Consider the following 12871-nt stretch of genomic DNA (forward strand, 5'->3'; position numbering starts at 1 on the left):
CGCCTCGTGAAAGGGAAGTTCTGCTATCACATACAGGGTAACGACTGCATTGTGGGTAGTTTTGTCATAATGGACTCTGAAACCACCGCATGAGGGATAAATCGGCTATAAACTAGTAAATAACAGTTGTAAACGGGCCCGGTATTGGTATCGATGTGTCCCTTCTCACGGTAGAAAATGGCATCTCGGCTCGTTTTAATGGACCTCATGAGACAGGGAGGGGGGTGGTTTGAATTGTACCACACTTTCATGTCTGTCCTGTGACCATATAACTATCTTTTTGTCTCGCTGAGTGTGTGTGTGTGTGTGTCTCTCCGGCTGTTCGGCTGAATATGAGTCGCTGTCTATCCCGTGACCACAATCGCTGCTTTAGAGTGACCACATTTCCTGTTTCCTCTGCGCATTTAAATAAGCGCGTGTGATTAACTTCACGTCGACTCACACGCTGGTTTACATTCCTCTCTGTCTATCTGATGGTTTCTCCTGCCAGTGTGCATCAGCAAACTTTTTTTCTCTCTCTCTCTCTCTCTCTTCTTCCCACTGCTTACTTCTTTTCATTTCCCTCCATTCCCATCACACACACACACACACACACACACACACACACACACACACACACACACACACACACACACACACACACACACACAGAGAGAGAGAAAAACAACCCCGCCCTGTCAGTCAGTGAATGTCACTCCTGTCCATCCTGTGACCGGAGTCCTGACGAAAACCACAGATTACATTCCCTCTACTATTCCCATGGCCCTAATTAGCTGTTTGGCTGCAGTGTGACTAGACCACGGTCCCTCTGCTCTTGTGGGTTTTATCTGACCGTGTGTGTGTGTGATGTGCATATTTGTGTTCCTGACAGCTTTTCTTGTCATTTTCAGTCTTCGGTGTTGCAGTTGTTAATCAAATTCCTCCATTTTCTTCCTTATTTTTCTGAAGGCGTCATTGATGATGAACACTATTTTGTACCGTACTTCCCGGAGATCATTTGTCAACCACCGTGACCAGTTCCCAAAAAAAAAAAAAACACGTGCCATGTTTTCTTTGTTCAGCTTGTCATTAAAACTCGCTTCCCAGTTTTTCTCGATTTTATTCGAAACGAGTCGCTACTGACTGAAACCGAACATGCGTCAGTTACAGCCGTGTGTCAAAAGAGCTTTCCCAAGACAGACACATCTGACAGCGAACGGAAAAGCTTTCGATCAATCCCCATCAGTGGAGGTTAAACGGCGACCATGTCACATACATGTCCGTTATCAGATGAATATTTATAAGGAATAATAGTCTGCCGTTACAACAACTAAATTCTACGCTTGGATATTAACAGCATCCTCTAAACAATCTCATTTCCCAGTGCTCAGACAAAAATGCAAATACTATGAGCCAAAAACAGACACGGCCATCGAAGCGGAGGCAGACGCAGACAAACAAGGTTCTGATGAGCTGATTCATTTGGTCTCTTTCTAACCCTCACCCCGCTCTCATCCCTCCCCCTCCTTACTGCCAACGTCTCTCTCAGGATGACACACGCAGTGCATGATTTAATTCAACGGTTTAATTCAAACCAATTTTATTCCCTCGGTCACAAACTCTTTTTCTTTTCTTTTCTTTTTTTTCTCCCCCCTAATCAAATCTACTTTATCTTTCACTCCTTCGGGCGACTGAATCAGCCGAGCTGGTTGGCTTTTTTTTTTTTTTTTCCTGCAGTGTCCTACTTCACATTCACGCAGTATCACACGATCATACCCGGAGGATCGTCGGCACCACCTCTCTCTGTAGCTACAGCCCCTGAAAGGACCCACAGGGGTAGTTTAGAAATAAGTGCCTCTCAGAAAAGAGCACCGCACTATTACAATCCCTTTTCCTTTCCAGGAAAGTTATGTCCTGGTGTCCCTGGAACAACCTGAGTGTGGTTCGCTGCCTTGAATGTTGCCGACTGCTCACACACAAGCCTCAAAGATGCGACTTCATAACTTCATCGCGGCATTAAATCACCCAGCAAAGTGAGCACTGAAATCTCGTGTCACAAGATAGAAGTCTTCCAACCGGTTTAAAAGAGATGAGGAGATAAACACTGGGTAAAAAGTAGAAATATGACTGCATGACAGTTGTTTCTTTGTCACTGCCTTGTTATCGGTTTCATTTTTCAGTCACATTTCTTGAGATGAAGAAGTGAGTAAAAGGGACTTTTAGTTCTTGAGATTAGTTGCTCCTTGATGTTTCCTGTTCACTCTTTTCTTTTAGGCTACTAATGCGCCGTTATTTAACTGCTCACTCCACACAAACTTTTTCTTTCCTTCCATCTTTCTTTGTGGTTCTTTCCTAATTTGTTTTTATACCGACTTTAATTTACATGAAAATCTTTCACATTATTGCCTCAGTTTTGAGTAAACAGAGTGACAGTTGGTCTAAGGATGATAAAGTTTCATCACTTTCCCCCAGGCTACAGTAATGGCAGTTATGTAATTCCGTACAGTCATAGCATCAGAAATGAGATTGTTTCTTTAAAAAAAAAAAAAAAAAATCTGTAGAAAAGCCAACTAACATCTGAGACTTCTCTGACCTCACTGTTAAGAGGTCAAATGTGTGCAAGGTTTGTTCTTTATTTCCTGTTTAATAGCCTCGGTGGGAATGGTCCAGGACAACGGAGAGGACAATTGGGGAGGAAACAGAAAAGGAGACAGAGATTTGTGAGCGCTGCGACATTACGGAGGCAAACCGAAACATGACATTCCTACGTGGACAATATTATTTTAAACTCGCGTTGAATAAAATACTTTAAGATATTCTAAAAGGTTCATCAGTGTCCAGATACCCAGTCTGTGCTGGCTAATTAAACTTACATTGGAAGCGAAAAGGTTTAGGAGACCCGACATGATACTTAGAATATAATGGGTTTGAAAAATAGCAAAGTGCTCTTTCTGTCACATAAAAGCTGCCAGTCGATTAAGGGTGGGTCTTTAACTTTGGCCAGCAATCTGTGTAACAGCTCTGTGACAAAGACACGCACATTTGCAGAATAAATCGCCGCTGTCCATATTGGCTTGAAAATAGAAGGAGAGATCCTGCTTTTTCCCACAAATCTTTGAAAAAAAGACTTTTGGATGGTACAAAAACACTCGCTTGTCCTCACAACTTTCTGACATCCAATCAGACGAGCTCTGTCCAACCATTTCCCTAACTTTCACCCACTTCACGCCGAAACAGAGCAGCTGTGTGGAGGTGAAGGAGCAAGCTGAGTCTGGGCCATCAAGCCATTAAACAATTTGCGGCATGCTTTTCGTGTAAACAGTTGCGCACGGCACTATGAATGCATTCCGGGTCAAGAGACGTGCACCATCATCCAAATATTCAAACAATATTGCATCTCATCCGTTTGACGGCCTGCTTTGCACCACGTCCTCAAGCGTGGCCGGCAGCCTCCAATATGGTCAGACATGTAGATGTTGTGATTTTTACACCTTCACCTTCTCCTTTCAAAAAGATGACACAGTCGTCTACATAATATGTATATAATATAGGTTGCATTCCAGTTTCAATATTGGTACAACAGACAACTTTAATGCTGAAAGAAATGGCTTCGGCAAAAAATTCACATCCTGCCAATGAAGCTCATTTGAATTTGAATTTCAGGACAGTGATACAGTGAGATGGGGTGGACACAGAGGGGGAGAACAGAGATGGGGGAGAGGGAACAAGATGAAAAGAAAGAGAGAAAAAGGACGGACATGAGAGTACAGATGAAAAAGAGGTGATGGAGACATCAAATAAAGATGGGAAAAAAAACCTGAATAATATAAAAGGGCAGAAATAGGTGAGGTGGGAGGATAAAAGGGGGGGGGGATGTTTGGGAGAGGGACAAAGACGAGACGGACTCTGAAACAAGAGAGAGAGGCAGTGTCTCAACTCACCACAATCATTTCTGATGGCTCCAAAGTGATGCATTCACAGCCTCGTCTGCCCCCCAGCTGCTTGCCAAAACTGCAGACACAGAGAGAGAGAGCGAGAGAGAGAGAGAGAGAGACAGAGAGAGCGAGAGAGAGAGAGAGAGAGAGAGCGAGAGAGCGCGAGTGAGCGCGCACACACACACACACACACACACACACAAAGTAAGTGTTAAAACAGAAACAAACGCAGGGCAGAGATGAGACCTTGCTCACACAATGACGGCAGAGCCAGGTGCATTCAATCACAGTTGGCCACCCACATACGAACACCATTATTAAATCGAATTACAATAATAGCCCAAATCACAGAGATGGCTGAGGACTAAATGCAACATGATACCGAGGGCGTGCAGACCACGTAGGCGTCATTAAACTGGAGAAGTAGCATCTGTTTTAGACAGAAGGGTACCGATAAGTACCTGAATATAAGGAACGAATGTGAACTATTTAAACGAATTTGCATCGTCACCCCAACTTCTGAGCTTTGCGCCTACTTCTCTGTTAAATGAACACTTTGAAAACGGTCACGAGAAACATTTTGGGATCGGCCGACGTCAGGTTAAAACCACGGCGTTCCCAGTTTTTTCGCACAGTGTGGGTCCGTGTGCTGCCTGACAGCTGTTGATGCAGTCAGCCGAGCTGTTGTGGCCTCCGATCGGCAGGAGGAGAGCAGCTGATGCTGCGGCGAGGCCGTGTGGGTGGGTCTGCTCCTTTCTTGTCACAAGGAGATGCTGTCTCAGTTTACTTTGAGAATAGCTTTGGTGACTGTAAACACAATGTTTGACTGAAAAATTACAATGCTGTCAAACCTCAGTGCCCGTTTACAGCTCGTGTGCAGCTTCAGTTTGACCAACAGAAATTCAAACCACATGCTGAACGGAAATAAAAACCCAGAGTGGCCCCGGTGATCACTCTCATTGTAAATGAAATATTTCAACGTGTTACTATGATCAGTGGATTGTCAGAAAAAAAAATGGTACATTTTCATGAAGTTCAATTTCTTGTTTTGACCAATCAACAGGCACAATTTCAAAGATATTCAGTTTTCGAACATACATGAAACGAGTGAAACAAGTGAAACGAATGCGAAAATACCTCGAGGTGCAATACCACTGAGGGCCACTAGGGGCTGGCTGCGAAGGAGAAAAAAAAATCTAGTCTTTTTAGTTAAAAAAAAAAGAAAGAAAGAAAAAAAGGGCATTGTATGTCAAAGGGTTCAAATAGGACTTGATGTCTTTACCCCGCTCATATTTATGCTAGTTTACAAAAGGCAATTCGGATCAGTCATCCGCTGGATCGTTCAAAGCTTCATTTTTTTTTTTTTTTTAGATATCCTGGATGCAGCACTTGTACATATTCTCCGTGTACGCCGTTGGCATGTCTGGGAGTATGTAGAGAGAGAGAGAGAAAAAAAAAAGGACATGCCGAATGTCAAAGTCAAAACAAAGTATTCAAACATATTTGAATTTGGACACCTTTCTTTGAAAATCCCCTCCCGCCCTGCTCATCTTCTGTCCATGCGTTTCCCCATGCCCCGTCTTAGGTGTGCCAGCGGTGGTGCCGCCTCTGAACAGCTCAATCAGCCTCTGAACAGCTCAATCAGCGTGCGGTGAGCCCTGAGAACAGATTTGGGCTGTAAACATGTCTCGCTCCCTTTGGCATGCTAAAAGTGGCGACTCAGCATTGTTTAAGGACTGGGAGGGGGAGTGGGGGAAGGGGGGGGTGGCTGGTTTTAATCATGGAAGCGTGCTGAGCTGGGAGAGAGCCAACTTTCACTCTCACTTCTCCTCTCCGATTGCGTTTCTCACACTTTCGTTCACACGGTCGCCTCCCTCCGGTTTACAAGCGGTCTGCTTCCCACCGTCGCTTCTCCGCCTCGCGCCTCTTCATTTTTACCCTTCACCTCCACGCTTCCACTTCATCCACTTTCTCTTCTGCTTTTTCTTCATCTACATTGCACCAGCTTTGCACATTTTTTCTTCCCTGGAAGCTCTTTTTGCTGTCCCCTGCTCCCCCTTGTTTTTCCGTTGACCCCTTCTATTCCCATCTCTCGCTTCAACGTATTCATCTTCTCCTTCCTGTTTTTCTTCCTTCGCTTCCTTTCCGATGTCCAGTCCACCGCTTCTTTTCCTTTTGTTTTATACTTTCTGCTTTTCTCTTTTCTTCCCCTCTCTCTCTCTCCTTGTCTCATCCTGCATTCCCTTTCATCCTTTTTTTTCTTCCTCTCCTCTTACCGCTCACTGTTTGCCGCTTTTTCCTCAGTCCACCCTCCACCCCCCACTCCCCCAAACACACACACACACACACACACACACACACACACACACACACACACACACACACACACACACACACACACACACACACACACACACAAGAGAGCAAACTTTCATCTCATCACATCTTTTAGTTCCAGTTTCACAGCGGCGCAGACAATACGCGACGTCAGCCTCTTGATTTCGGGCTCAGATGAAAGTCCGTCTTCATAATGTGCTCTAATGACAGAAACAATGATGAAAGCCCTTTTTTTTTTTCTTTTACATATTTCTGTATCGGACGAGCTGTTTTTGGGGGTTTTTTTTCTCCCGACAGACCGATTTTTCGGGAAACGTTAAAAGGGAACGGTTGCGAAGAGGATGTGAAATCAAAGCCTCGGAGCGTCGCCCTGAAGGAGGAATAAATACACCGCCACTGGAGTCGGAGAAAGCCACCGGTGGATGAAACGATTTTTTTTAGCTGGAAGCCTGTCCCGCCGTAGCCGAACTCGGCCTAAATTATCTGTGCGTGGATTTATTTGGACACGCCGCTGCGACTTGCACTCGGATGCGTCGTGCGTCGACATGTCCAGGCTCCCTGAATTCCCGGAGAGAAGGTGAAAGAGTTTCACCACGTCCCTGCTGATACAGCCATGCAGTTTTTATAGCAACACAATTAAGGCTAAAAGGATGACATCAGGTTTTCGAGAGGAAACTAAATTATTCACTGCACCTACAAATTATTTGACACTTTTTCGTTTCATAAAGTGCACCGGGCAGGTGAATCTAAGGACAGCAAAAGCCATTATCTTTTATATTGATTTTTCCACTTTTAATACCATTTACAGCCCTGAAAACGAAGAGGCGTCCTAAGTTAGAGAAGAGGTTGGATTTGAACTTCAACAAAGCAAAGGAATGTTAAGACAACATTCATGCCTTCAACGTGTTGTTTTTTTTTTTTGGCATTTCTTTTTCAAAATCATATCAAGATCAATTCATCCTGTGATAGTTCCTGGACCACCTCTCGGGGAAATTCTGCTTTTCTTCGCCTCCCTGCGTCGAGGTCGGAGGCAGAAAGCATTCCCACGGCTGCGAGGGGTTCACCGTCGTCCGCCAGTGACGCTGCAGCGAGGAAGACGCCGCGTCGACGCATGGGATTGAACGCCAGGTCGACCGCTTCAAATTCAGCAAATTGTCCCACGCCGCTGAAACCCTGCGTTCTTCGGATTTATCTGGCTATTTGTCAAAGTACGCAGGTTCTGTAAATATTCTGAACCGGTTTGATCAGAGAAAAAAAAAAACACAAAAAAAAAACACACACACACACACACACAAAAAGAAGCCCGTGTGAGTGAATGAATAAATGCAATGAAATGCAGTCGTCTGGGCTCGGAGTTCTCTGGGAGCCCTTAGCCTGGAGGTCATCCCGACTCTGACAGATCTCTCCACACTCCACTGAGGCGAGACGCCTGGTCCCTGTCAGTGCCGCACAACGCCTGCCAACTCCTCACTGCGTGTGCGTGCGCGTGTGTGTGTGTGTGTGTGTGTGTGTGTGCGTGCGCGTGCGCCTGTCTGCAGGGCAGCGAGACAAACAAAAGCAGAAGCAGAGTTCGCCATTGATGAAGCAGATTATGTATTTCTACTGCGCCCGAGCTCGTGTTTATTTGTGTGCCCCTTCATCTTTTCGTCTCTCGAACCCGCCGCACTCCCTCAAAAGTCCGCCGCGGAGTTGAACAATCGCTGGCCGCGGTTGAGACCTCGCTTGCACCTCGGTGATTCGGCATCTGCTCTCCCATCTCGGCGCGTTTCCTTCTTAAGGAGCGGACTTGAGGAACCCCGATGCGCCTCGCGCGGACGTGAAGCACATGTTTCAGAGCGAGTCATTTGCATGCAGTTTAGAACAAGACACGTCAAATATGCAAGCTACATTTCATATTAACTCTTCGCTACGAACAGGTCGGATATTAGCGAGCCGACGTTAGCTTCGTCAGTAAATTCAGTTAGCTCTGCAAGCGGTTATCGGGATGAAATATTTACAACAACAAAAAAAAAATAATAATAATAATCTCCCTGTTAAGAACGAGCTCAGTTAGCGGTGTGGATAACTTCACCGAGTGCTCAGTTGAGGTGGAACGAGGCTGAGCTGTACCGACGTGCACCGGCGCGTTACCACACGAAGCTCGGACCTCCTCAAGAGTATCGGACTCACGACGACGTCAATCAATATCCCGACAGCTCGGGTGGCGACGGATGAGCCGGATGTCGTGGGAATCTGCGTTTTCATACTTTCCGGAAGTTGTGAAGCAGGAAACATCCGAAACTTCTCCGATCGGACCGAAATACAGCAAAACCGACACCAGGCAAAAATCCAAAACCATCGAGATCGTGCACAGCCAGAGTATGTCAACGTATTTGAAACAACTAAATTCGTTACGTCTGCGACCTTTTTACACTTACTGTAAATAATATGCTGCTGCTACAGCAACACGTGGTCGGGAGAGCTAATAAAAAAAATTGGGGGAGGTTTTAATAAATCACCTTTCCTTGGAGATGGAAATCTCCTCCCACAGAACTGAACTGTGCTGGATTTCAGCAGGTGATGATTTCTCTCCCTTCTTTTTTTTCCTGCAGAAACAAGTTGTTGGCGGACCGGAGAACAGGTTGGTTTAGCGACGGTCCAGTGACAGCTGCAGCGCCCTGGGCAATAAACCATGACAGCCGGCGTAGAAACTCAGGCCACACACACACACACACACACACACACACACACACACACACACACACACACACACACACACACACACACACACACACACACACACACACACACACACACACACACACACACACACACACCGAGGTGTCTGGAAAAACCAGCAAAGTGCAAAATAGTCATATTTAAAAAGGGCGGTGTCTGAACGAGGGAAACAAAACGGAGCTAAAATAAATATAAAGATGTCATTTTTGCATTTGGTTGGACACCACAGCAGCGTATGGTAAGCTGTTGTGTTGTGGCAAAAGTCGGGCGAGGTTCCATTTTATTGGTATTTATTTTTTCTCCCGCCAGAATGAGCTGCGCTGGTATACTGGTGTGTGTTGTGTGACTGGTCTGGCTCCTTTGAAATGAAAGAGGTGGCAGCATTTTTTTTTTTTTTTTTTTCACGCAGGTCTACTGTGTGCAAAACAACGCCACAAATGAAGTCTCCAAATTCTGCACTTCTGGAAAAGTTTCCACTCACAAATCTGACCAGAAATGCTGCCCTGCAAAGTGGAGGCCATATTTGAATGTGGAATTTGAGTCAACAGAAAGTTTGAGGGAGTTTCACTCAAAAATCAAAACCAAACAGAGGTCCGTGCCCAATTGGCACTCACGTTTCCATGGCAATAATGACCAACAGTAAAGTAAGAAAACCACAGACCACACACACACACACACACACACACAAAATCCTACTTCTTAGTCCTCTCGGCTGTTCCTCCTCTCAGTTTTAGTGTTTTGTTGGCCAACACTGACCACTTTGACTCGCTCTCTCACACACGCACACACACACACACACACACACACACACACACACACACACACACACACACACACACACACACACACAAAAATCCTACTTCTTAGTCCTCTCGGCTGTTCCTCCTCTCAGTTTTAGTGTTTTGTTGGCCAACACTGACCACTTTGACTCGCTCGCTCGCTCACACACACACACACACACACACACGCACACACACACACACACACACACACACAACCCCGCCAGACAGAGTCCGAGGAGTAATGTAGTGGGTCATTCAGAAACATCCCGATGATCATTGAAGAGGACAAACTCCAGTGTGAGCGTGTCAGAGCAGAACAGAGCAGCATCAACAGCTGCTGCTGCTGCTTAACCTCACTGCAGTGAATTAAGGCATCCTGGTGGCTTCGAGAGAGAGAGAGAGAGATATAACCATTCACACTTCACTGCCCACCACTGCAGAGTATCTCGCTCTAATCTTTGCTTTCTTATAACACAGGAAGCTCCCAGCAGTTTTCTCGGTGTTCGGGGCTTCGAGGGAGGAAAAGAATCTGACCAATCAGTGGTAAACGCAGCGGTGATTGTATTTGTTTGACTTGTGAGGTTAACACAAGACGTACTGTACCAGAGTGTGGACAATCTTTCTCTGTGTATCCATAATATCATCAAGGACGAAAAGTTGTATTCCCCCCCCCCCCCCCCCCTCATTGTTTTGAGCTACTTTTCACTGCTCGTTAAATCATTAATTACCAGCAGCCATCGACTACAAATCGCCAGCACAAACTTTTCGTGTTTGTGTTTCTAACGAAAAGCGAGGTCTGCTTCTCGTTAAGATAATCAGCGCAGATAAAGACGGACACCACACAGGAGTCGGCGGTGTGTTTTTCAGGGCTACGGGGGCCCGGCGGCGGTGGGTTATCCTGCCACAGAGCCGTGGGGGACTTCCCCGGCTATCCACTCGGGTTTAAACGGACGGCAGGCAGGAAATGGAGCAAGCCGGGTTTGAAGAATGCAGAAAGAAAAGAGAGAGGGAGTTAATAAAAAAAAAATAATAATAAATAAATTAAAAAAATCTCTCCATGAACAAGCGTCCATTCACTGTTGCGTTACAGCGTTGTGCGTCCGGAGTGAAAGACGCAAACAAACGGGAACAGGAGAAAGAACTTTTTTTTTTTTTAAAAAAGGTTTAAGATTACGAACCAGGAACAGAAATGTTGGGGTCCTCGTCTTTGGATTCCTTGCAAGTGAAGTGATATCCAGCATATTATCCACAATGAGAAGGGGGGGGAAAGTTCATTGTTCACATAATCCAGGATTAGATCCGAGTGTGTTTGTTTTGTACTCCAGAGTGTGAACAAGTGAAAAGTTTCCTCAGAAAGCAGAAGTGGGTGACTGGCTTTGAGTTGGTCTTAAACTGAGGGAGGAGTGTGTTCTCCCTCTGTTCACTTCTGTCTGTCTGTCCACTGGCTCCAGCGAGGTGAGTGTTTGCCAGTGTGTGTGTGTGTGTACGTATGTGTGTGTGTGTGTGTGTGTGTGTGTGTGTGTGTGTGTGTGTGTGTGTGTGTGTGTGTGTGTGTGTGTGTGTGTGTGTGTGTGTGTGTGTAGTAGCCTGCTCATTTCCTGCCTGGATGTGCTTCTGGGCTCCAGGCGGGCAGGCTGCTCAGGAACACATGGCCAGCCAGCGCTTTGCCAGGGGTTCCGCATTCCTCGCACACACACACACACACACACACACACACACACACACACACACACACACACACACACACACACACACACACACACACACACACACACACACACACAACTCCCCCTATGACCCTTTCCAAGTCCCCCTGCTGCTACTAGTACTCCAAATCACAGACAGACACACACACACACACACACACACACACACACACACACACACACACACACACACACACACACACACACACACACACACACACCCTCCAGTCCTTTGCAGGGCACCAACCCCCCCCCCCTCCCTCTGTTATCAACTGACCCACACTGGAATGACACACACACACACACACACACACACACACACACACACACACACACACACACACACACACACACACACACACACACACACACACACACACACACACACACACACACACACACACACACACACACACACACACACACACACAGAGTCCAAACTGCCCTCAGGTTATTGATACTCGGCCAACAACAACAATTCTCTCGGCTACAGTTGGTCATTTGCTGCTTTGTGTTCCAGTCGATGTTGTTGTTCCTTCATCACGTAACGAGTGAAGTCAGTCATTACCACAAGCAGCTGCAGTCACGTTGTTGCTTATTTGTTTGTTTGACTTCAGTTCAGTTCTGCTTATTTAGCTGATACTTTTATCAGAAGCAATTAACAGTGAGGAGGACGAGGTGGTTATCCAGCATCGCTGACTGCAGGTTGCACACTTGATTGTTTTATTTCATGCAGCGCTACAGCAGCAACATTTAGTCTACAATTAAACATTTTATCTGCAGCTATTTTGAGAACTGTTAATTGCAAATTTTTAACAGAAAAAAATACATCATATTGATTTACAGCTTCCCTATTGCGACGATTTGCCGCTTTTCTTAGTCTTGGATGATAGTAGACCACATATCTCTGAGTTTTCAAGTGTTGGTCAGAAAAAACAAGCTGTTTCAAACCACAATGGACATTTTATTATCTTTTAACATTTTAGAGACTAAACAACTAATCAATTAATGATGTAAGTAGTTGAAAAGTGCAGAAAACTTCTCATCTTCATGATTTTTTTTTTTTTATTATTGGCCTGCTTTATTTAACTGCTTTTGGTGTTGCAATTACCCATTCACAGTAATCAATAATATTTCATGTCATTATACAAACTAATTTGGCTAATACAAGAAGTAAATCTGGTGCATATTGTACTTTTGATCTTCCAGGACCCAAAACATGTTATTCCTTTCTGGGTTTTTTTTTTTTTTTCCCAGATTTTGTAATAGTGGTCAAATGAATTGCAACTGGCTGAAAAGCAACAACTAACGCAACAAACGTGAGAAAAAAAAAGAACCAAGTCTCTATCCTGTAAAGTTATCCATAACTTTCACTTTACCTCTTTAGGGACGCGAGTCTCAAAACGTTGATTCC

General features: G+C 45.3%; 1 protein-coding gene across 4 annotated transcripts in view; it reads right to left on the reverse strand.

Moving 5' to 3' along the window:
* Nucleotides 1-12871, reverse strand: part of LOC138631948 (rap guanine nucleotide exchange factor 6-like) — a 128739-nt gene that overhangs the window by 90369 nt on the left and 25499 nt on the right. For all 4 annotated transcript variants that reach the window (XM_069717191.1, XM_069717184.1, XM_069717175.1 and 1 more), the window contains exon 5: nt 3921-3990. In XM_069717191.1, coding sequence (XP_069573292.1) covers nt 3921-3990 — 70 coding nt within the window. The remainder of the gene's footprint in view (nt 1-3920; nt 3991-12871) is intronic.

This window comes from Brachyistius frenatus, unplaced genomic scaffold, assembly GCF_029030835.1.
Source record: "Brachyistius frenatus isolate BFR_SWC_R1_liver_20210118 unplaced genomic scaffold, ASM2903083v1 Contig_5, whole genome shotgun sequence".
NCBI lineage: Eukaryota > Metazoa > Chordata > Actinopteri > Embiotocidae > Brachyistius > Brachyistius frenatus.